Source organism: Pezoporus wallicus, unplaced genomic scaffold (genome assembly GCF_028554395.1).
Source record: "Pezoporus wallicus isolate ANWC-B61680 ecotype Strahan unplaced genomic scaffold, APGP_CSIRO_Pwel_v1 contig_8013, whole genome shotgun sequence".
In the NCBI taxonomy this organism is placed as follows: domain Eukaryota; kingdom Metazoa; phylum Chordata; class Aves; order Psittaciformes; family Psittacidae; genus Pezoporus; species Pezoporus wallicus.
Window position 1 is genome coordinate 771238 of NW_026636761.1, and position 21684 is coordinate 792921.

The window sequence follows — 21684 nt, forward strand, 5'->3', positions numbered from 1 at the left end:
TCTCTGATAGTCTGGTCAGTTCCAGCCCTTGGCAGAAGACATCTCAGGAGGGTGGCAGCAGCTCATAGTGCAGCTGGCCTTGCATCGAAAAACTGGGACCTTCCATTTCTTTCTGTGCTAGTGCCTGTTTGCTTTGGGAAAGACTTCTGCAGTGCTGCACTGGGAAATGTTGATGAATGTGGTCTAAGTTCTTACCCCTCCCTCTAATTGGTAGGGAAGGCTTTCAAAGAATGCAGACATCCAGCAAATCATTTAAAATATGTTGACCTTTGCATGTCTTAGAATTCATTAGCATGCTCTGTGTGTGGAGAGGGGGCAGTGCTTCCATTAGTGCTTGGTAGTTACTGAAACTGCTGCTGTTTTCTTAATTCCATGTATTGAAAGTTTCCTTCTTTTTTCCTTTGTAGACAGTGGTGGGATGCCTGAGAGGCCCTGTGTACTCACCGGGACACCAGAGAGCATTGAGTGAGTTCTGATTTCATTTCTCTCCTTTTTCCTTCTTTCTCTTCTCCCTAATGCTATGCTCTGTCAGTGGTGCTACTTAGTTAGCCACACCAGCAAATGCTGGCCTAGAGAAACTTGAGGGTCTCTGGAGCATAGAACCTCGTGGTCTGATGCTTTAAACTGTGCACCTCAAAGGCTTTTTTCCAGTTGCAGTTTGAACCCGCTGCAGAAATTCCCATGGAATTCCCTTTCGCAGGGCAAGGTTGCTCTTAGGGCACCTAGGATGCAGTTTTCCAACTGCAGCTTTCCAGGATACTGAGCTAAGCTGCTGAAGGGCATTTCTCTTTTCCCCTTCGCTTCCCTACTCCTATTGAGATGACCATCCTTCCAGCTGAAGAAGGGCTGCATGAGGCCTCCAAAGCCTGTTGGTGCCACTCCAGAATACTCTGGAGATGTTGGTGTTGCAGAGCAGCATGAGGCCCATGGGTGTGTGCTTGCCTCTGCATCGCTGCCAACAAGAAGCAAAGGGCTGAACCAAAGTCTTGAATTCTGATCCCTGCATGGTAGAGACATGTAGCCAGCCATCAGGGGTTTCTACTCTTTAGTCCTATAGAAACTTTAGGGACAGTGTTTCCTCCCTCCCCCTTCCCAGGAGCTGAGTTTGAGACTCTCACAAACCAGTTGAGGACCTCCTGCTGGAACTGGATCCAGGATCCTCAGGCTTACAGGAACACACTTAACATATGGAGCTGCTCTTTCTCTCCCCAGCCTTTGGGTAGGTGGGTTTTTTAAAATCCATCTGGAAATCTTTGAGTTGCATTTGATAGTGAAAATACATGGGCGCAAAGACTGTCTCTCTCTAAAGAGAAGACATTCATCATTCTTCCATTCCTAAGAGATTTAAGGCTACTTAAATCTCCTTATTCTGCCATAATACTGCAAGCAGTGAGCCAGAATAAATATAATTGGCAAGCTCATATTATAGGGCACGCAGTGTATTCTTGGTGATATTGAAGTGCTTTTCCCCCTATAGCAAAGGCTATTTCAGAACAAGAGCAAAATATTAAAAAGCTGGGATGCTTTATGAGATGCAATTGGGGGAAAATGGGGGAGAAGCATAGTTAAAACTTCCTGGTTCTGAAATAAGCAGTTAAATGTAGTCATGTCCAAGGCTTGTCTTTAAATAAAATATAGATAAGCTTTCAAAAAGTGAGTACTCAATTTGTGAAGCAGAAAAAGTGTTGAGGGCATGGAATTAGGCAAAATTTAGTTTACTTTTGTGCTAAAACTCATGTCAGGTTGGTTGGTTCAACTGTGTTTTCGGGCTACGTGTAGGAAAAGGGAATATAGTATGGAAGCCAGTCTGGGTGTTAGAGTTCTTTGTGAGGATTCAGAGAGGAGTGTTTCCATTAGTCATATCCAGTAGCAAATTAATAGGGTTAATTTCCAAATGACCTCTTCTTATCTGAAATAATTGTGCATTAACTGTTGTAGTCTTTATATTGTCACTAGAAGAACTTTGTGCAAGATATAAAGGTAGATGAAGAAAACCTCTTAAAGAGTCTTGCAGAATATTTGAAGTGGGCTTCTGGAACTCCCACCTTTTGAGAAAGCAGTGCTCTGATCTGTGCAGCCTCAGACCACCACCCTCTGAGCTGTTTTGGGTGATGTCTGCTTGCAAGAGGTGACTTTGCAGTGTTCCTTCAACTCACCAGAGTGAAGGCAGTCATCTTAGAGTGCCTGATACGGCTTGGGGTGAATTGGAGAAAGGGGAAGATGCTGCTTTAGGCTGAATAGGGAACCAGTGGCTTTCCTCTACCCTTTGAGAAGGGTTGTGGAAGAAGGACAGGACAGGGACGTGTTGGTACTAGGAGTCTTCAGGATGAAAGGAACATGGCCTAAAGGTGTTGGAAAAGAGATCTCTAATCTCCCAAATGCTTCTTTGTGTGTCTCAGCAGGAGTAGAAGAACCCAGGCCTTCAGTGGTCGCTGCTGCAGTATCCTTGCCTTGCTTTGCGATGTAGCTTCAGCACCTACTGCTTGGGGCAGAGGCTGTGTTAGAGCAGTGTTCTGGTGCTGCTGGTAAGAGCAGGCAGAGAAGAGCAAGGCAGTTGCCTGTAATCCGAGGGAGATTAACCAGTGTGCTGTGTTAGTATCAGGGCAGTGTGTGTTTTTTTGTCTTGACCAAGCAGAACAGAGCTTGAGTTTTACCAAATATTACATATATATATATATATATATGTTAAAAAGTTTAGAGAAGTTTAGAAGCTAGAGCATCTTTGTTCAAAATAAGCACCCCAAATGGTATAGCTCAAGAATTATCCTTAACTTCCAAAGAGGTCAGAGCATGCTGCTGCTCTTCCTTCTTTCTTCCCCTTTCAAAACCCAAACTGCTTATAAGTAATCATGATAGGGGAAAATACACATTAAAGAGTTAAAAGCAAACATTGTGCTAACTATGGTTTCCTCCATCTTTTCACTTCTTCTCCTCTCCCCAATCGCTTCCCATTCCGCTGGCTCCTGGTCTCTTGGTCCCATGGAGCAATGTTGTCTAATGGTTGTTTCCCTCGATTCTTTTCCAAAGACAAGCAAAACGGCTACTGGGGCAGATTGTAGATCGCTGTCGGAACGGACCTGGTTTTCACAACGATGTTGATGGCAACAGTACGATTCAGGAGATTTTGATCCCGGCATCCAAAGTGGGTCTAGTCATCGGCAAAGGAGGTGAAACAATAAAACAGTTGCAGGTGCGCAAGATGCATTTCCTTTAGGGCTCTCTTCCCTACTGCAGCTTCTCTAGATGAGCAAGAGCGTGCTGAAGTGGAGAGCCTTAAATGCTCTAACCTTCTACAGCAGGGACTACTCTTCTGCCTTCGGAGAGCTGGACTCAAATCCAATCTTGTATTACAAACCAAATCAGTTTGGCCCCAGCTACGCATGTAGTGGAGTTCTGCCAGAACTGTGAAAGAAACTCATGTGCTTTAGATAACATTTGGTGCGTGCTGTTTAGGAGGGGATCCTTGTAGCCAAGACAAGGCTATGTCTAGTCTGCTGCTGCAATAGTTTTTCATGCCAGCCATGCTGTTGTAGAGTGCTGTGCTTCTCTTTCGTTGCTGATCTGTGATAACGCTGGCGTGTGTCTTCTTTTTTTCTCATCCCACCCCTTTCTAATTCAAAGTATTGTGTTACGTATAAATCTGTGTATTTAGACATTCTTTATTGCTCCATTTGGTGCAAGTTTCATAAAGGACAGGGCTTTGGAAGAGCACCTAGGTCAAAAATGTAGGTTTTTTGAGTGCCCTGATTAGGCCGTTGTCATCCAGTAGTTGTAAGGCTGGTCACTTAATAACGATTATATGCAGCCACAGATTTTGGAAAGGGCTGAAAAATCAGTTGTTGAGGTAGAAGGGATTCTCTTTGCAAAGGATTCAGCTGTTAGAGAGCTTCAGGAGCAGCACACTTTCTGGCAGTCCTTTACACTCTGGGACTATTACTGAATTTGTGCTATAACTACCTGTGAAGAGCCAAAGTAGCGTTCTGATTTCACCTACATAATGTTTAGTAACCGAAATGTAGTCCCTTGCTTTAGGGACTCTGCTTAGCAAAGTGCTCTGTGCTTTTTCTTCAGGAGCGAACAGGTGTGAAAATGATCATGATCCAAGACGGTCCATTGCCTACTGGAGCAGATAAACCTCTCCGTATTACTGGAGATGCATTTAAAGTACAGGTATGTAATGAAAGTAAGCAGTTGCCCCAGAGAACTGAGGAGAAATTGAAACTTTAGCCTATTTGTGAGCATCTGTTGAATCCAGCTGTAAATGTAATGGTCCTTGTTGGTTTTGTTTGGTTCGTAAGGTGAAGTTTGAGTCGAGCAAGTTAAACTACCAGACTAGCAAGTGCTGGCTTGTTTACAGCACAACCTAGTTCTCGCTCCACACAGATGTTACACATGGGGAGGAGAAGAGCTGAGGAGGAGAGTTTGGAGAAAGTAGCTTTGCAATGCTTTCCAGTCTGTGTAAAATCATAGCTCTGATACTTGAGCAGATGGGTTCTTAGTGACTTAATCCCGCATTTGAGGAAGTTCTGTGGAGGGTTTGCTATCTCAGACAGCCAACTGACGCAGGTAATTAAAAAAGTAATCCCACAACAACTCCTGAAACCAAGGGGTTTGCTTAATAGTGGTACCTCAGTCTCCTTGTGTCAGGGTTCTACAGATACATTCATACCTGCGGTTCAAAGCAAAAACCCCTGAGCAGCCGGAGACTGGAAGATTGCAGCATGATGGGAGTGATTGAATTACAGAATCAAAGTTTAGCTGTGGCACGTTCCACTTCTCAGCAAGTGCTTTACATACCTTGCTAAGCATTAGATTGAGCTAGTAAGTATTAATTTAGTCTGTTTCACAGCATCTCCCTAGTCATAAATAGCTGCAGAAGTTGATGGTGTGTAGGGTGGTGTGTTTGGGTTGCATTTTACAAACCTCTTATTGCAAGTGGGCTTTTAGAGTTAGATTTTAGATTTAAATGATTTCAAACTACTTACTGTGGAGGTACAGAGATGCAAGAAGGTGGTTAATGGCAGTCTTGCTGCTTCTAACCAAATCATACTTCAAGTGTGGCTTCTTCTGCCTTGCAAAGATTTGCTCTTGTCACATCTTCCATGCCATAAATCATGCCAAGCAAGCGTGGAGACTGCATAGGCTGGAAAAGGTTCTTTGAGGCGCTTAGAAAAGCTGAGCGTGCTTGGAAAGCACTGAAGAAGCTTGATGAATCTGTGGGTTTGGTGGGATTCTCTGGATGCTGCATTGCCCTTATTCCTGCCTTGGCTTCTCTGAAGTGTCTTGAGTTGTTTGCTTCTGTAAAAAATACCGTGGGGGCATGGAAAATGTGGAAGGAATCAGATTCACCGATGTCCCTCAACCATGGAAATAGAACCAAAATGTCAAAAGCTTGACTGGTGTTATATAGACACAAAGGCTTTGGTTTTGACATGTAGGCTTTTACTTGTTTTTTCAAATGGTGACTACTGTTGGCTTATTTCCAAGGTACACTTTTACTGGCAGGGTTATGTGCAAGCTTGTGAATAGCCGTGAGGGCTGCAAGTAGGTAGGAGGAATATTCATTTGTCTCAGGAAATGTCTTAGAATTACAGGCTCACAGAATGGTTTGGGTTGGAAGGGACGTGAAAGATCATCTATTTCCAGCTCCCTGCCACGGGCAGGGACACATGCTGGATTGCTGCAGATTTGGACTTAACTTTTCCATGTCAGTAAGATCACTTCTGCCCACCTGCCTCCTCGGTATGTGCGCTCTAGCTCTTAGTAGATATGATCTCTGCTGTGTTGTCACAGTTTCTACTATATTGGGTTCAGTTCTATGCAGTAAGAAAGGGCCTTTGCTTCCTTTAATTTAAAAACAAACCAGATGTTTTAAAAGCTAAAGGGCCTTTTTTGAAATCCTGAAGGAAGCAATTGCACACAAGAGACTGCCACCTTGCACACTGGGCAAGTTTTGTTAGACATGGAAGATGCCATCAAGATCTCCATTGACTGTGGTTAAAGATTCTAAATCAGAATGCTATTTCCCTCACGCAGATGGAGATCACCTTGCCTGAAGCCTGACCGTTAGCCACTGTTGAGGCCCTAACACCAGGATGGCAAGCAGAATCATTTGAAGCTAACTGTAACTTCTTTCCCCATGTAGCAAGCGAGGGAAATGGTACTGGAGATCATCCGAGAGAAAGATCAGGCAGACTTCCGAGGCGTACGCAATGATTTCAGTTCTAGAATGGGAGGAGGCAGCATAGAGGTATGTGTTCTTCACGACTACTCTGCTAACCTCCCTGTGGGACGGGTAGTGGGTGGAAGTCATCAAATTGCACATGTAACCTGTAAGCTTGCTTTCTAAATGCATTGTGTTCTTGTGCCAGAAATGAGAGTCTGGCTGCAAAGAGGAGGAGTTCTCCTGGACTCCCAGATGGCACTTTTCTAATTGACTTTTTAAGCTGCATTCTTGTAGTGCAGAGTTCATTTAGTGGGGAAGGAATTTGTGGCCACATGTTTGTTTTTCTTAAGTGGTACGGTTCTGTAGCCTGGAGCTGCCTAACATGGCCTGTCCTCGTAGTTAAGAGCATCTCCTTGTAAAATCAGAGTCATTCAGTTTAGTTCTCTGAGCTTTCATACTGCTTTGCCTTTCCCATCAGGTCTCTGTGCCCAGGTTTGCTGTTGGAATTGTGATAGGAAGAAATGGCGAAATGATCAAAAAGATTCAGAATGATGCTGGAGTTAGGATTCAATTTAAACCAGGTTTGTGTGAGGATGGAGAGCCCTTACTTTCTGACCAGTGTTCCAGTTTGGGATTGCTAAAGTGAATCTGATCTGAGGTTACAGCAGCTAGGCTTTCCTAATTTAAAGGTCCATTGTGTCTCTTTCCGAAACCCATTTAAATACGATGTGCTGCTTCCTCGTGCACTTTCTGGTTTTCAGAGTGTTAAGATTATATACAGCTGATTTGGAAGCATTAGATGTCACAGCAGTCATGTCTGGATAAACAAAATAACAATAATAAACCTTTTATTTCCTGTTAAAGAGCTCTCCTTCAGGACATTAAAGCCTTTGGGGATCAGGAGTTGATTAATTCTAAGTAACTTTCTCTGGGTCCTTGGCTGTCTGATCACCTATCAAAGCTGCCTTTGTCCTCTTAAAATTATATCAGTCTCTTTCATGGCTTTTTGACATTTGGAAGTGCTGCCTTTTGAATATTGTTCCATGTGTGATGTGGGTTGGATTTTGTCTTCTTTCAGTCCGTGGAAGAGGGGGCTGAAGGTGGAGGGAAGAGGTAGTTACGTTGTGTGAAAATGCTGCTAGCAGCGGTGGTGCTAGAAGGAAGCTTTTATTGAGGGGTGAATGTTTTCCGCTTTTAATTCAGTCTTTGCCACCTCTCTTCACAGATGATGGGATTAGTTCTGAAAGAGTCGCACAGGTCATGGGGCTTCCTGATAGGTGTCAACACGCAGCACACATCATCAGTGAGCTCATTCTCACGGCACAGGTGGGTTGTGGAGGCTCCCAGGAGCAAAGTGCTTCTTTGGGAACGTACTCTGCATGTGTGCAGCTGTGTGGATGGATGCCACCATCTGAAGAACAACACTGTGAGATTTTCCCTCTGGTAGGCCACATAGGCTGCCCAGGACAGAGCTGCTAGACTTGGGTTTTGTTAATGTAATACGGGTTAACTGAGCTATGGAAGGTCTTCAATTCTTGGGCACTGTTACGAGGCCTCATTGGAGCTCCATGTTTACCCCCCGTGTTTAGCTGTTCTTAAATTATTTAGAGATGATGACCTGGTAGAATGGAGTCCAGCAGTAGCAAGAGAGAGCAACTGGAGTCTCTGCTCAGTGGGGCTGGGTAATGCCTAGACAGCAAGGCATTAACCGTACTCTGATGCTTCCACCTCAGACACCAGTCCTCTTGTCTAGTGGCTGTGGGAGGCAGGGGAAGGCAAGGAATGCTCACTGTCTCTGAGACACCAAAGTATTGCATTGCCCAAGAGCAAGAAGTACAAAGATGGGTGAAGTAGTAGGGCAGACTCATGAAGGAGAGAAGTGAAGATGTTAGGTCATTTCAGTTTTGAGGTCTCTCTGACAGCCTCTAGCTGCCCATGGCCTTTGCTTTTGGAGAATGCAGTTACCCAGAATAGGAATGTCCTTTAAGTGTCTTTGAACTTAAAAGCTTCCTTTGGAAGTTTTGGAAGATGTGCATTTCAGCTGAGTAATTCCAGCAGTTCTTTAAAGAATGACGCTTGAAAGGGTTTGGAAGCAACTTCTGTGTCAGTGCCAAGATCTATTGGTTGCTCTAAGGAAAGCCCCCGTCACAAACTAAAAGTGTTTTAGTAGATGATGCTTATTTATAGGTTTATTTCAGCAAATATAAAGGCATGCATTTAGAAAATACAAATATCTTCCTGAGTCAGGAAGGCAGCTGCACCCTACGTTACTTGGCATTTCTTTAAAGTGCTTCAAAATCTTGAATGTGAAACTGGAGACCAAGAATATCTTAATTCAGTGCTATTGATTATAAAGCAGTTTAACTTACCTTGCTTTATTTGGGCTTTAATGTACATTGCACCAGCAGAAAATACCCACTGACACAGTTGTTTTGCCTCCCAAGGAAAGAGATGGCTTTGGAAGCTTAGCTGTTGCCCGAGGAAGAGGTCGTGGCCGTGGTGACTGGAGTGTTGGGACACCTGGAGGCATGCAGGAGATAACCTACACCGTGCCAGCTGACAAGTGTGGTCTCGTTATAGGCAAAGGTAGGTCTGGTGACACTAAATACATCTTGCAGGCTTCTGCTCTTGGGATGGACGCATTCTTGCTGCCTGCCAGTGAGGCTTTGGAGTTTTCTGTAATTGCAGGTATTTAGTGGCCAGTGAATGCAGCATAGGAATAAGCTGTAAGTGCTTGTGGTTGTTTTCTTTGTGGTGCTCTCACTCATAATTGTACTCTCTGGGCCCTTGTTCACAATCTGTAAGTGGGGCTCTTTTTGCAGAGCTGTCAAGTAAGCTTGTTATAACAAGCAGCTGGCTGAGAAAAGGCAGGTTCATTTGTGCATGCTTTTTATAGAGAATTCATTTAAAGAACAGTTTATCAGGGACAAACAGAACAGTCATTTCGTCATTCTGGATGGCTGTGAGTGACGTCTGATAAAACGGAAGGTCTTTGAATGTGGTAATAACAGGAGCAGCTTCCAGCCACGTACCTGAAGTGTGTGATGAATAAAGTGAAATAGCAGGATCTAGGTGTATCCAAGCTTGCACCTGAGCAAGTACAATCCCAGGACAGTTTGGAAACCAGAGGATCAGCAGCAGTCTCAGTTTGTCATAGAGCATGAGCTACACCTGGGGTAATGGCAGTACTTAGATTAGAGCTAGGAATAGAAGAGCTCTATCGCTCTGAATTGTTGTGGTGCTTCACTGACTTGTCAAAGGAGTTGTATTTAATTTTTTCTCTCTGCTTATTTCAGAAAGAGTGACATATGCCTTAACTAGTATTTAAGTAATCACAGTTGGCTTTTAGCCTCAGCAGAGCTGAAGTGAATAGAATAGGAACCGATTAGCTACAGCGGTAAAGGAGGCAGAGACTTGAGGGCATTGTGCCATGTTTCAGTGGCATTTAGTTTCCTGCTGTCCTGTTGAGCAGGAGTGAGCTTGCAATGAAACGTGCTGTGGCCTCTTTCCCCTGCTGCACAACCCTGCTGTTCCCTTCCATGCGTCCGGCCCCTGTAGCACCCTGAACTCCTGCCTTATTGGGTGACAAGGGATGCAGACATGTCAGCAGTGCATCTGCAGTCATTTCCAGATGATGTTCTTTGCTGTAAACCTGTTCACAAACCTGACAGCTCTTCCCAGTATGTAAATACACCTGCTCTACTTGTTACACAGAAATTGCAGAGCCATTGTGCTTGATCTCACTGAACAGTCCAGTTGGGCAAAAGATTAAGCTAAGCAAATTTTAAACCCACAAGTGAGAGTTATATGTATGGAAAACTCAAATTATAATGAAACTTTATTGCCGTATCCATTAGTCACCCTTAATAAAAGATCAGAAAAGGTCACTTGTTGTTCTGCAGTGCGCTGAAGTGGAGCGTTTGTGACTACTGAGAGCCCTGTGTGCAGTAAAGATGAATGCAGGTAGTGGAGTTGGATGTCCCAGCGTTCAAGTGCAAGGCCTGGCACAGGCTCGCTGTGGGGGTGAAGTGTAGCTTTTTACCTTTGTTTCCACAACAGCAAAATAGGGATTCTTGCCCAGCCAGATCAGAAGCTTTCTGGAGTGACTAATTGCTGGTTGTATGGTGATTTGAGTGCTTGTAGCTTTGTAATGCCACCTTGTAATCGGTGTTCTTACAGTGCCTCTGCTCTTAGTCTGTTGCAGCCTTCATTTTTGTCAAGTGAGTGATGGCTGTAGCACTGCCTTTCGGGGCCTGGACCAGGATGGGTGTACTACACTCTCTGTCGATTCAAGACACCTGATTGTTCTTATTTCATCTCCCACTGCCTGTGGGGCAGTGAAGGGGAGGGGGGATGTTAGTGGGGTTTTCTTAACAGTGACCAATTGTAAAAGCTTTGCTCCCCACTTGCAGTTTCTGAGCACTTTCCAGCTTGTTTTGGTTTTATCCCCTGTGATACAGGTGGTGGCTGTCAGCCTCCTCTGTAAAATCTGGCCTTGTCCTCTGGGCACAAGGTGGCTTGGTCTCTGAGGTTAGCACCAAGCAACGGGTATCTTGGGCATAGTGTATGTGATGTGCCCGGGTAACTGCCACTGTGCTTCCAGCTCCATGTCACCACTCAAGAAGAGAGGGAATGAGGCAGTTCTCAGCTCAGTTTCTGTGGAGTATATGACAGAAAGTTTAGGACCCTTTTCTGGTGGGCATCACTTCGCAGCTTAGGAGCGTGAGCCTTTAGGAGCCGACAAGAAGCGTTCGGCTCCCTGCAGATCCTGTGCGTAGCTTTTTCCTCTAGAGGGTGGGTAGGTGCAGCTTTTCTTCCCTGAAAGACTCGAGGAAGGGTGGAGAGGAGCGCCGTGCACATGTCAGGGGCTCTCTCTGTTTGGTGGCGCTTGGAAACAAACCGCAGCCTCTCTGGGCCCCCACTGGATTTCCATGATAAATACAGCAATATTGACAGGTACCGCGGCCGGCCTGGCTCTTGTCAGCTCTGCCTTTTAGCAGCTTTGATTAATTGCTTTACGATTTCACGTCCAGCTGGGGGGCCACTCTTGGATCACTTCTGCCCCCCATCAGGTAGAAGAATGGAGCGGGCTGCTGAATGCGTCTGTAGACAGCCACCATGTGCCGAGCGGGTCACCTCGCCGTGGGGGAAGATGAACTCCTTCCGGCACCGTGCAGCATCGTGTTGACTTCGTCACTTCATTTGCATGCTCTGGAGGCTGAATTGGAATAGCTTGGATGGGAGGGAGCACTTTGGTGTGCTCCAGGCTGGAGGGTTAGGAGGAGAAGAGCACCAAGTCCCAGTATGGCGATAACAGCTTGCAGCCTCTGAGCAAACCTGGAGAGCCGACTGACTTGATCCTGCAATATGGTCCAGGAGGGACCTGATGTGGCAGTGATCCCAACAGCTACAGACTTGGTGCTGAATGTTAAATGGGAAAATTACTTGAAATCTATATTCTCCTTGCTTCCAGTTTGAGAATGCTTTAATTTTTAATCCCCTTTGGAAGGAGAAACCTGGTCTGCTGTGTGAGTACCAGCCATTGGTTATGACTGTTGTCCAGTAAAGAAATTCTCCCCCTCCTTCATGATCCAAATTGGGAAGGGGTTCTCTGTTTTCATTAAGCTGATGAAGCGGCTGCAGATTCAGATCTCACCTCAGTATGTGAAAACCAGAGCTTCAGACAAGTCTGCATCAGACAAAAGCATCGCATTAAAAAAACCTTCTTAGTTTAGAAACTTCATCTCACCCTTTCCCATGCTTGACTTGAAAACAAGTGGGTTGGCTTTTCGCTGCGCAGTACAATCACTGTTGTGTGCCCAGGGATGTGACACGATTACCTTTTGTTAAATGCATCTTCAAAAATTCATTTAGAAAGAGTTAATTGCCCTTTGGCAACTTTTCCTCCTCCCTTCCCCAAGAAGGCTTTAAAATGTTAAAAAGGTCACGAGTCCATTACAATGAAATGAACAAGTGTCTGCAACATCCACAGTTTGTTTTGAAGTTGTGCTGGATGTATAGAGATGGAAATGCAGCAAAATTGAGGCGATTGCTTGTGGAGACTCTTTAATTAAAACCAAGCAAAAAGCTGGGGTTCGTTTCCTTTGCTCTTCCCTGCTTGCTGCATCCTTTTGGCTGGCGATTGTGGATCTGCGATTTAAAAGTCATAGAACCCCTTCCATCCCTGCACCCTTTGATTTCTCCAGTTGAGTGGAGCTGGTCCCTAAGTTGTGTGAGCTTCCAAAAGAAGAATTGAACCATTGTAATGTTGGCGAAGGCTTTTGTTAAGCAAATTTCATTAAGAGACTGAGACATAGCAGGGCTTGAGGAAAGCAGACCTACTTGGGCTGGCCCTGCTGCATCCTGCTCAAGGCGCTCCTGCACCCAGATACATTCACTGCACACAACTAATGCTGCAATAGCAGAGGACAGCCTGGAGCCCTGCACTGCTGTGCTTGTGTGAAGGGATGCATGTGCTGCAGTGCGAATAGGGAGCGTGGTAAGCAGAGACTTCCTTAAGGCAACAACCTGAGCAGCACATGATTGTGGGAAAGCATAAGCTTTGTTTCTAAGCTACAAGATACATAGCTGGTCGTTTTTTGCCTTAGTGGAATGAAATGTGTAGTGATGGGGGGATGAATAAAAGTCTCACAGAAGCAAGCAGCAGCATTGGTTGCAGGTGACTTTTTTTCCCTTGAGGATTGTGAAAGCTGTGCAAAACCCCAGAATTCAGTCAGTTTTGGCATCTGCTTTGTCCAAGTGTATCTCAGCCCCGCAGCAGCTTGCTGGGAGCCTGGCAGCGTGCACACAGCAGAGCTGTGTGTTCTTACAACAGCACCAGCCATGACTCCAGGAGCCATTGCAGTAGCTCACAGTTTTAGGTTATGCTTATGAAGCAGATTAAAAGGAGCAACACGAGCTCAGGTACTGTTGTTTCTTACGCTGTTGCCATCCTCAGCCCACTTCCCTTAAGGCACTCAGAAGGTAGCTGAAATATTCCATTACCAGAACCTGGCTTTGATACACTTTTATTGGAAGAGATGCTGGATATCCCTCCTTACGTCTTGGTTTTCTTTTCTTCAGGTGGTGAGAACATCAAGAGCATAAATCAGCAGTCGGGAGCCCACGTGGAGCTGCAGAGAAACCCACCTCCAAACACAGATCCTGGTGTACGAATATTCACAATCAGAGGAGTTCCCCAGCAAATTGAGCTCGCTAGACATCTCATAGATGAGAAAGTTGGTGTAAGTTCCGTCTCTGATCTTAGTCTTGTCTCTTTGAGACTTGGTGTTTTCACTCTTAGGTGTACACGTGGGCCTGGACTTGGAGGATGGCACAGAACACACACGCTTGCATTATTCAGCTTCAAAACCATTTGCCTGTTAGCAGCTGTCTTGAACTTTGGCCCTCCAGGATCCATTGGACTAATTTGTGCTGTGGTCCCAGAAGGATCTAACTGTTTGCTGACATGATCATGGGTATTGTGCAGCTGTGTGAGAGGGAAGAACAGCAATAATCAGGTGTGAGAAGGCTGTCAAAGGAGATTTTTTGAAGGGAAGACAGTAGTGTCACTGCGTGAGCATGACACAATCCTGGCATCATCATCCTGAAAGTAACGCTCAACTCCTTGCTCCAGTAAATCCAGGATGACTTTAACTTCCACTTAATGCAGTGCTGTGGTATTGAAGCTTAATAATGTCAGGCTGGAATACTGCTGAAGGGGGACACTTGGGTAAAAGAAAGTATGGAAAACACTGAACTGGGGCATGGTAAAGCTGAAAAGCAACCTTTGTGCTGAACTACCTGAGAGGAGAAGGCTTGATACCAACCTCAGGATCCACGTGTCCCAGGCTGTCTTCTCCCCTTTCTTACTGCTCATACTTGCTGCCTCCAGCTTGTGCTTAGAGCTGCCATTAAGTATTTGTGGATTCTGTGACAGGGTACCAGCATGGGTGGACCTGGAGGATTTGGTCAAAGTCCGTTCAGCCAAGCACCCACTACACCTCATCAAAAGTAAGCTGCTTCCTCTCCTCATGGATGGGCTGTGGGGAATGGCTGGGAGCTATCAAAGCATTGGAGAAGGGTGGAGGGCCCTGAAGGGGTGGTGTGTAAGTGGAGCCTTTTAAAGATGGAGTATTCAGAAGCAGGAAGCAAGTGAGATTAAGCTTGAATACAGGAAGGATTTTATCGATTAAGTTACAAAGAAGGTGGGTATCAGCATCTCCCAAATTCCTGACTCTAGTGGGACAGTGAGAGCATGGAAAGAAACCTGAACTGCTTGCAACACAAGGAGTGCTGTTCAGTGTGATGTATCTTCATCTTGGCTTCATGTGCAGACCAGTGTCGAGGCAGTCACACCTACACAGCTCCCTTGGATTCCCATGTTCACCTGTTTGCTCAGCAGCTGCTGACTGTAAATAACTTCAATTTCTGTGGGCAACTTCATGTATGTGGCCTGTGAAGTGTTTTATTGCCTACTTCAGCATCCCTTTTTGTCCCCCACAGTGGTCCTCAGGCGTTCATGACGCAGGGTTGGGGCAGTACCTACCAGACGTGGCAGCAGCCTGGGCAGCAAGTCCCAAGTAAGTGTCTAGGACCTGGGTTGGAGAAGGGTTGGTGCTCCCTTAGCAGTTGCTGGTTCATGCCTGCCAAACACAGGTTCCCCCACGAGACTGCTTTGTTTTCCTGAGCAGAAGAGGTACGTGAAGACGTGTTGCAGTGTTTGAGCTCAGAATAAGCTGGAGTCCATTGAAAACTGAAATGTATTTGTGTGCTTAACTGCTTACTGCCTGTTTCTGCTGTCTTTGTGCCTGTCCCTCTCTTAGCAAAAACATTTCTGCCTTAGGATTCTCCCAGCAAGTGCTTGCCAGCCCCACTTCCCCAGCAGGCACGCAGTGGGCAGTGGTGAGCCTGCCCTTCTCTTTCTTCTTGACCTTATCGCTTCTTGCTTACTTTCTTTTGAGGATGTTCCTTTTGAGTTCTTCTCGCTGTTCATCTCCCGGTCTGATAGAAAAACTGGGAAAGGAGATGCAGAAAATGCACCCCCAAGAGCACTGGACTTCCCTGAGCTTTGGGAAGCAGAGCAGTCAGTGCAGCAGGGAAAACTCTACCAAAAAGGGAATCTTTATCTTCCCATAAAGCCTCTGAATAAATCATAGAATCATAGAATAGTTAGGGTTGGAAAGGACCTTAAGATCATCAAGTTCCAACCCCCCTGCATGGGCAGGGACACCTCACACTAAACCATATCACCCAAGGCCTCATCCAGCCTGGTCTTGAATGCTTATCAAATGTACATTGCTATTTGCCTTTAGAGATTCACTTTAGTAACTTGTCTTTTCTCCCCTCCCTGAAACATCCTCTTATCCTGCCCACCAGCCACAGGGGAAAAGAAATCTCCCTTCCTGCAACATCAGCTCATGTCTTGAGCTCGCACATCCTGGCTTTGGAGCCTGTCATCATTTGGTATAATGGTGACAGACCCTTGTAATCCCCTGGTTACCAATAGTGAATTTTGTATCTCAATGGATACACGGCTGCTTTAGAGTGAGTTTGTGGTGGCTCTTAAAACTAGTGAAGCATCCTGCCTTGCCATTATCCTTCCCCTCTATGGGTTTAGTACCATGACACCGTGTTTCGGGGCAGATGTTTTATTTCTGCTGTTGAACCCAATGGAAAATATTGGCTCTCTAATTCCATGTCTACTTAGGACCCTCCAAGTTCCTGTTTGTAGCCAGGCATTCTGAAGGCAGTCTTGGTAAGGAGAGAGGACAGACGGGATAACACTGTGCTTTAAGCAGCCTTCGCCGCTTTCTCCTGCTGCAGATCGCAGTGGTACCCAGTCAGGCCAGGTGGAGTGCATGGAGGGTTATTATAAAACACTGGGTAAATACCTGCTCTTGCACTTTAATTTGCCAACAGGCTCGAGGAGGCTCCTTTCCCTGGGAGCTGCAGCCTGTTTGCCTGCGGCTGTCAGAGAGCCACCGAGTCCTCCAAGTCGCTTCCTAGGGACCGAGCCGAGAGTGCCCTTAGCATGGGAGGAGGGGCAGGCCCCCACCCCCTACACATGTATTTAGATTTTAATTACTTCCCCCATCTCCAATAAATGAACTGGCCAGGGAAACGTGTTAGAGTGAAGCGCCTTTGGCTGCGTGTCCTTTCAGCCCGCTGCCGACTGTAACGCTGCTCGAAGAAAAGGCATTGAAGGGAGGGCCTTTGTTGGCGTTAGCAGGTGGACAGTTGAGGCAGCCTTGACCTCTGCCAGAAAAGGTCCTGACTTGTAGCGTTGGTCAAGTCTTTTAACCCGCTTTTATGCCTCTGGACAGCACACTGCTGCCCTGTTCCCTCCACCCACTTCACGCTTGCAGTGTATTATTGTCCGCCTTTCCCCCCCCAACCCCAGCTTCAAAGCCCCCCCTTAGGCTGGTGTCGCAGGGCAGGGCTGTGCCTGGAGCACGGATGGGCTGGGAAGAGCTCTCCCCACTCGTGTCTCCTCTCCTTGCCTGCTGCCCGTGGCTCCTGCTCAGCCTGTGCCTGTCTCTCGCTGCAGTTTCTGTTTGCTGTGTGCTCTGTTCAGGGCTTTCTCTGCTGGCTGTGTGTGCTGCTCAGGGCTCTTGGCTCTGTGGCTGAGGGAAGTGCAGGCATCCCGTGGCTGCACCCAGACTCACCCCTGCGATAGCACTTGGATGTGCTGGGGCTCTGAAGAGGGGTCTCTCTGCTAGTGAAGCCCAAGGTTTTGGGGTCTGTGAGGTCTCTCAGTGCAGGAGATGTTGTCACAGAGCTGGCTGTGGCTGTTAGGAGGGTGTTGTGGATGTGCAGACTGAGCAGCTCCCAACCTGTGTGCTTCAGCTCGAGCAGGTCTCAGCATGGGGAGGCTTGGCTTGATGCCCTTTAACTGTGCACAGGTGAAGTGAAATCAGGAGCTGGAGCTTTTCCTTGGCTTTCCCAGAACTGAAGATTCCCAATACTGTAAGAAGGTGAAAGCTGCACTGAGAAGTCTGGGCAGCAGAGGTAGATCCAGGGCCTGTCTAGTGCAAAGGTAGATGTCACTGGCTGGAAACTTACCTGTTCCACACTGATGGGCCCTTTGTTGTCATCTCTGCACAGGCCAACAGAGCCAGCAGCAGAACAGCCATCCCGATTACAGCAAAGCATGGGAGGAGTATTTCAAAAAGCAGAGTGAGTGGAACAGGGTTACTGGAGACGAACAAACCCTTGTTTCAAACAGTTACTGTAATCACATAACTTATGTCTCCATTCCCTGCCATAATTAGCTTCCAATCCTCTACAGAACCCTTGGGTCCCCTCCTTTTGGTGATGGTGCACGTAGTTCTCCCAGTGAAAGCTCTCAGTTGTGCTTTCTGCTGTTGCAGCTCAGGAGAGCTGCTCCCATTGAACCACAGTCCACAGCAGACCTCGTGTCCGTGCTTGCAGTTGTTCTGCCTGGGGAGAACATAGTGCACAGGGAACAAAAGCCAGGAACCTGAAGCTGGGCTGTTGTGAGGGCAGGAGAGCTCTGTGCACGTGGGGTGACGTGGGCCTGGCTTTCTCCCTCCGTTAAGAAGCGGTGGTGCCGACTGCTGGATCTGCTTTTGCTGCTGTGTTGCTGGAGCCTTTGGGCCGAGGAGGAAGGGTGCAGGTGCTCAGACTGTGTCCCTGCAGCTGCAGGAATGGTGTCTTGGTGCTTGCTGGCTGCTGTGGGCTTGCAGGCCAGCTCAGAGCCTGTCCTGTCCTACCCACCCAGCAGGGAGCTGCTGCCGTTCTTCCAGATGTCTGCAGCTGGCTCTTCTTTAAGCTTTACAGAAGGAGATCCTAAGCCTGGGCTTGGTCTTAAGGAATTGTTCACCTCTTCCTTTTCCCTTCTTTTCCTCCATCCAGGTCATGCTGCCAGTGCTGCTTCTCAGGCAAGTTCCCAGCCGGACTACACAATGGCTTGGGCAGAGTATTACAGACAGCAAGCTGCTTACTATGGGCAGACACTAGGGCAGGCTCAGGCCCACAGCCAGGTGTGTATTCCTGTTCCCTGAACCCCACTGCTCTTTCCTGTAGGGAATTGGGTGCATTGGCCTTGTCCTGGTGTGTGGACTCTGCTTTGGGCTCACATGGTGAAGGCAGAGGTATTTTGTGGCTGAGGAACGAAGTGCTCAGCATCAGAATCTTACTGCCCTGTACAGAGTGAGGGGGGTTTTGGGAGGGGATTAGGAGGTTATTTCCTGGGGGCCTTTCCTTATAACCCCCTGGCTACTTTGGGGAATAAAGGAATAATGGTGCCAGGCTGGCGAGGTGGCACAACACTGGCACATCACGCAGTGCAGGTCTGTATGTGCAGGCTTTGCCTTTCCTCCTGCGGGCTTTGAGCAGGGATCAGGGGTGCTCTTGCTTGGGGAGGGAGCAGCCTGTCCTGAAAGGGAGCAGAAATCTGTTGGAATAACAATTCGGATTAACCAGTTGCCAAGTAAAATCTCAGCCCAGTGCAGGGCTGAGTGGGATTTATCCTGCTCGCCCCTGCAGAGCTTTCCCGCGTGCCGGGGTTGCAGGGCGAATGTCTTAGCGTTTGGCAGAAATCATGTGCAGAGCACACGCATGCCTTGGTGCGATCCAAGCTCCCCACTGATCCATGCTTGCATCCTGACTCCGTGGGGCAGGAGGTGGTTGGGATGCCCCTGGGCTGCCAGCCCTGTCCTCAGGCAGCGGCTGCCGCTCGGCACCGCCGAGGTCGAGCCTGGTGCGGGAGCCGGCGCTTGCCGCGGGCGCTGGCCAAGGGTGAGCTGGAAGTGGTGATGAAAGGGAGTTCTCTTCATTCCCCGCTCAACGCCTGGCCCTCTGGAGAAGAGAGATCTTGTTCCATGGGAGCCTTGCGGAGCCCAGGGCTCAGATCTCTTCCATAGCGGCTCCGAGCATCGCTGGAGGTGCACATCCCGCTCGGCTGGAGCGGGGAATGAGAGACCTGCCTGTGTCCGGGAGGGAGGAGGCTTGCACAGCGTAAAGAATTGGCTGCCGCTGAGTAACTTTTCCTTTTCCCTCCCTCTTTAGGAGCAGTAGAACAAGGTCCTCGTGGCAATTTTATTTGGGGGTTGTTTTTTGTTTTGTTTTCTTTTTCCTTGGAATCATTGTGGAAGAAAAACCTTTTTGTAACAGAGGTTTCTAGATTTGCAGCCTTTTGATGAAGACTTTTCCGTCTGTGAAACACTAGTGGTAGGATAACCTATACTGAACTTCGCTAAGGAATCAGGAGCAATTTAGTCACGTACTAAACTCATGGACGCGCTGGTCATTTTTGTTTCCAAATTTGTTTTAAAGAGAGAAATCATGAGAATCAATAATAATAATAATAATAAACCTCCGGGATCCTTTTTGGAGAGAAGCCAGAGAATTTGCCGGCACCAAAACGCACCCCAGAGCTGTGACATTTCAACACGTTGGGTTATTTTTGTGTGTGTGTGCTCTTATTTTGGGGGGGGGGTATTTCCCCTCTTCCTTTTTCATTCTCAATCTTTTCTGTTCTGACAGAAAGTGGCTTGGAAGTCTTAGGTGGTATGTAACAAATCCTAAAAAAAAAAAACAGGAAAAAAGAAAAAAAAAAAAGAGAAAAAAAAAAGGTTTTAAACAGTATTTAAATATTCTTAAATATGTAAATTCCTGAAATGTTTTACTTCTAATTCCATGTTCTTTGGCTGTCTTTTTGATTTTTATTGCATTATTTTTTAAGGACTATGTATTGTAATTAATGATGTGAATTCTGTATTGAGACAGGGACCGTTTCGCTGTCAGGCAAGTGAGGGGCTGGGAAGGGGGGGGGGTACCCACACGTTTTGTAGGGTTTGTATAATTTCTAAGAGTCTAAAGGGGTAATATAAAGCGGTGTTGATTTTGTAGCAGTCCCGTTCCTCCCTCCCGTTGCATTTCTGGATCTAAGACCTCCAAGCTTGGTTTAAAAAATAATAATAATAATAATAAAAAAAAAAGAAAATAAATTAAAAAAAAAAAGAATTTAAAAAAAAATAAAACTTTCCTCTATGCTCAGAAATATAAATACTGTTATTTTTAATATTAAAATGAATCTGCTATTAGTACCTTTAACAAACACTGTGGAACGCGGAGATTAAAAAAGAAACCATATAAAAGGTAGTAACTATTTTTTAATTCCAAGGTGGTTTTGTTTTGGGGGTTGGTTTTTTTTGTTGGGTTTTGTTTTGTTTTTTTTTTTTGGCTTTTTGTTTTTCAGTTCTTTTAAATATTTTCTTATCTAATATTTGTCAGATTACCTAGAGAAGAAATGAATCTAGTATTAACCACAGTACGCGCTGAGTACTTTTGATTTAATAAAAGGGATAATATGATTTTTCTGATGTTTACTGTAGTGTTTCTTGTACAGATAACAGTGTATTTTTAAAGGAGAAACGGAATCGAAGCTATTATTTTCTTGCCTTTCTCATTGCCCCGCGGGACATTCCGTTTTGCAATGTACTGAAGTTACCCCTCTTGGGTTCTTTCCTTCTGTTTTCTGGTTTCCTTATGCTTGAAATGTCTAACTATACAAAAAAAAACCCAACCAACTGCAATTGGGTAATGTCGAGCATGGTGTTTAAACACAAAACGTGTTCTTTTTATTTGACTGACAGTTGCATTTTACACTCTATATAATAAAATCTCCACAAGGTGTCTTGTGGCTCAAGTTATCTCCGGTCTGGTTGCCTCGCTTTACTCCCCACGGCCCTCGAGCCTTGGTGCTCGGTGAAGTCGGCTCGAGCCTCGGCTCTGGTGAGGCTCCATCAGTGTCACATCCGAGCATCTCTGGGTACCATCACAGTGAGGTGCTGTGATTGCAGCTGTTAAAGAGCTGGTTTAATCAGGGGCTGGTTGCTGTAAGGGAGGTTTTATTGCTTGTTGAGGAGGTGGCAGCACCGGGTTTTAATGCCCTGAACCTGTTGCTCTTCCCTAACTTTGAGGCTGGATCCATTCAGGATTCACCTTCCACGCTGCACACAGTGGGGGACCTGGCTCTGGCCATCCCCATCCATTTGATCGTGTTACGGAGCAGTAACTTTTAGTTATGACCAAGTTTGGCCAGGACTCCAGCGATCCCTTTGTTATAAAATACAAGTTTTATGCTCTTCCAACCTAAACCAGCCCCATCCACTGCTCCCAGCCGGCTGTAGGGGCTTCCAGATGGGGGGAGGGAGGAAAGAAGATCCCATCTGCAAAGCAGGGAGCGGGAGGCATGTTGAGAGCCGGAAGAAAAGGAGATGTAGCATCTCTAAATATACCTCCAGAGAATCAAGAGAGACATTGAAAGATGGGATAGTAAAAGCCACTTGGAAAGAAGGGAGAGGGGGGAAAAAATGGCTGGAGGAGGGCATAAAGGCTGCTGATGGGAATTGGGAGTGGGCATTACCGAGAAGACTTCCTTCTAATTCATCTTCCAAGCTCTGTGCCAAAACAGCATTTGGCATGGTTCACAGGGAGCAATTGTGTGATAATGAACCCTAAGGTGTCCCTTAATTGAAGACTGAGGATTA

General features: G+C 46.4%; 1 protein-coding gene across 2 annotated transcripts in view; it reads left to right on the forward strand.

Moving 5' to 3' along the window:
* Nucleotides 1-19491, forward strand: part of FUBP3 (far upstream element binding protein 3) — a 36688-nt gene extending 17197 nt beyond the window's left edge. For both annotated transcript variants that reach the window (XM_057401539.1, XM_057401540.1), the window contains exons 7-18: nucleotides 408-465; nucleotides 3028-3190; nucleotides 4072-4170; nucleotides 6146-6250; nucleotides 6645-6747; nucleotides 7392-7492; nucleotides 8611-8752; nucleotides 13250-13410; nucleotides 14106-14179; nucleotides 14672-14748; nucleotides 18044-18171; nucleotides 19199-19491. In XM_057401539.1, coding sequence (XP_057257522.1) covers nucleotides 408-465; nucleotides 3028-3190; nucleotides 4072-4170; nucleotides 6146-6250; nucleotides 6645-6747; nucleotides 7392-7492; nucleotides 8611-8752; nucleotides 13250-13410; nucleotides 14106-14179; nucleotides 14672-14748; nucleotides 18044-18171; nucleotides 19199-19207 — 1220 coding nt within the window. In that variant the 3' untranslated portion in view covers nucleotides 19208-19491. The remainder of the gene's footprint in view (nucleotides 1-407; nucleotides 466-3027; nucleotides 3191-4071; nucleotides 4171-6145; nucleotides 6251-6644; nucleotides 6748-7391; nucleotides 7493-8610; nucleotides 8753-13249; nucleotides 13411-14105; nucleotides 14180-14671; nucleotides 14749-18043; nucleotides 18172-19198) is intronic.
* The last annotated feature ends 2193 nt before the right edge of the window (nucleotides 19492-21684 follow it).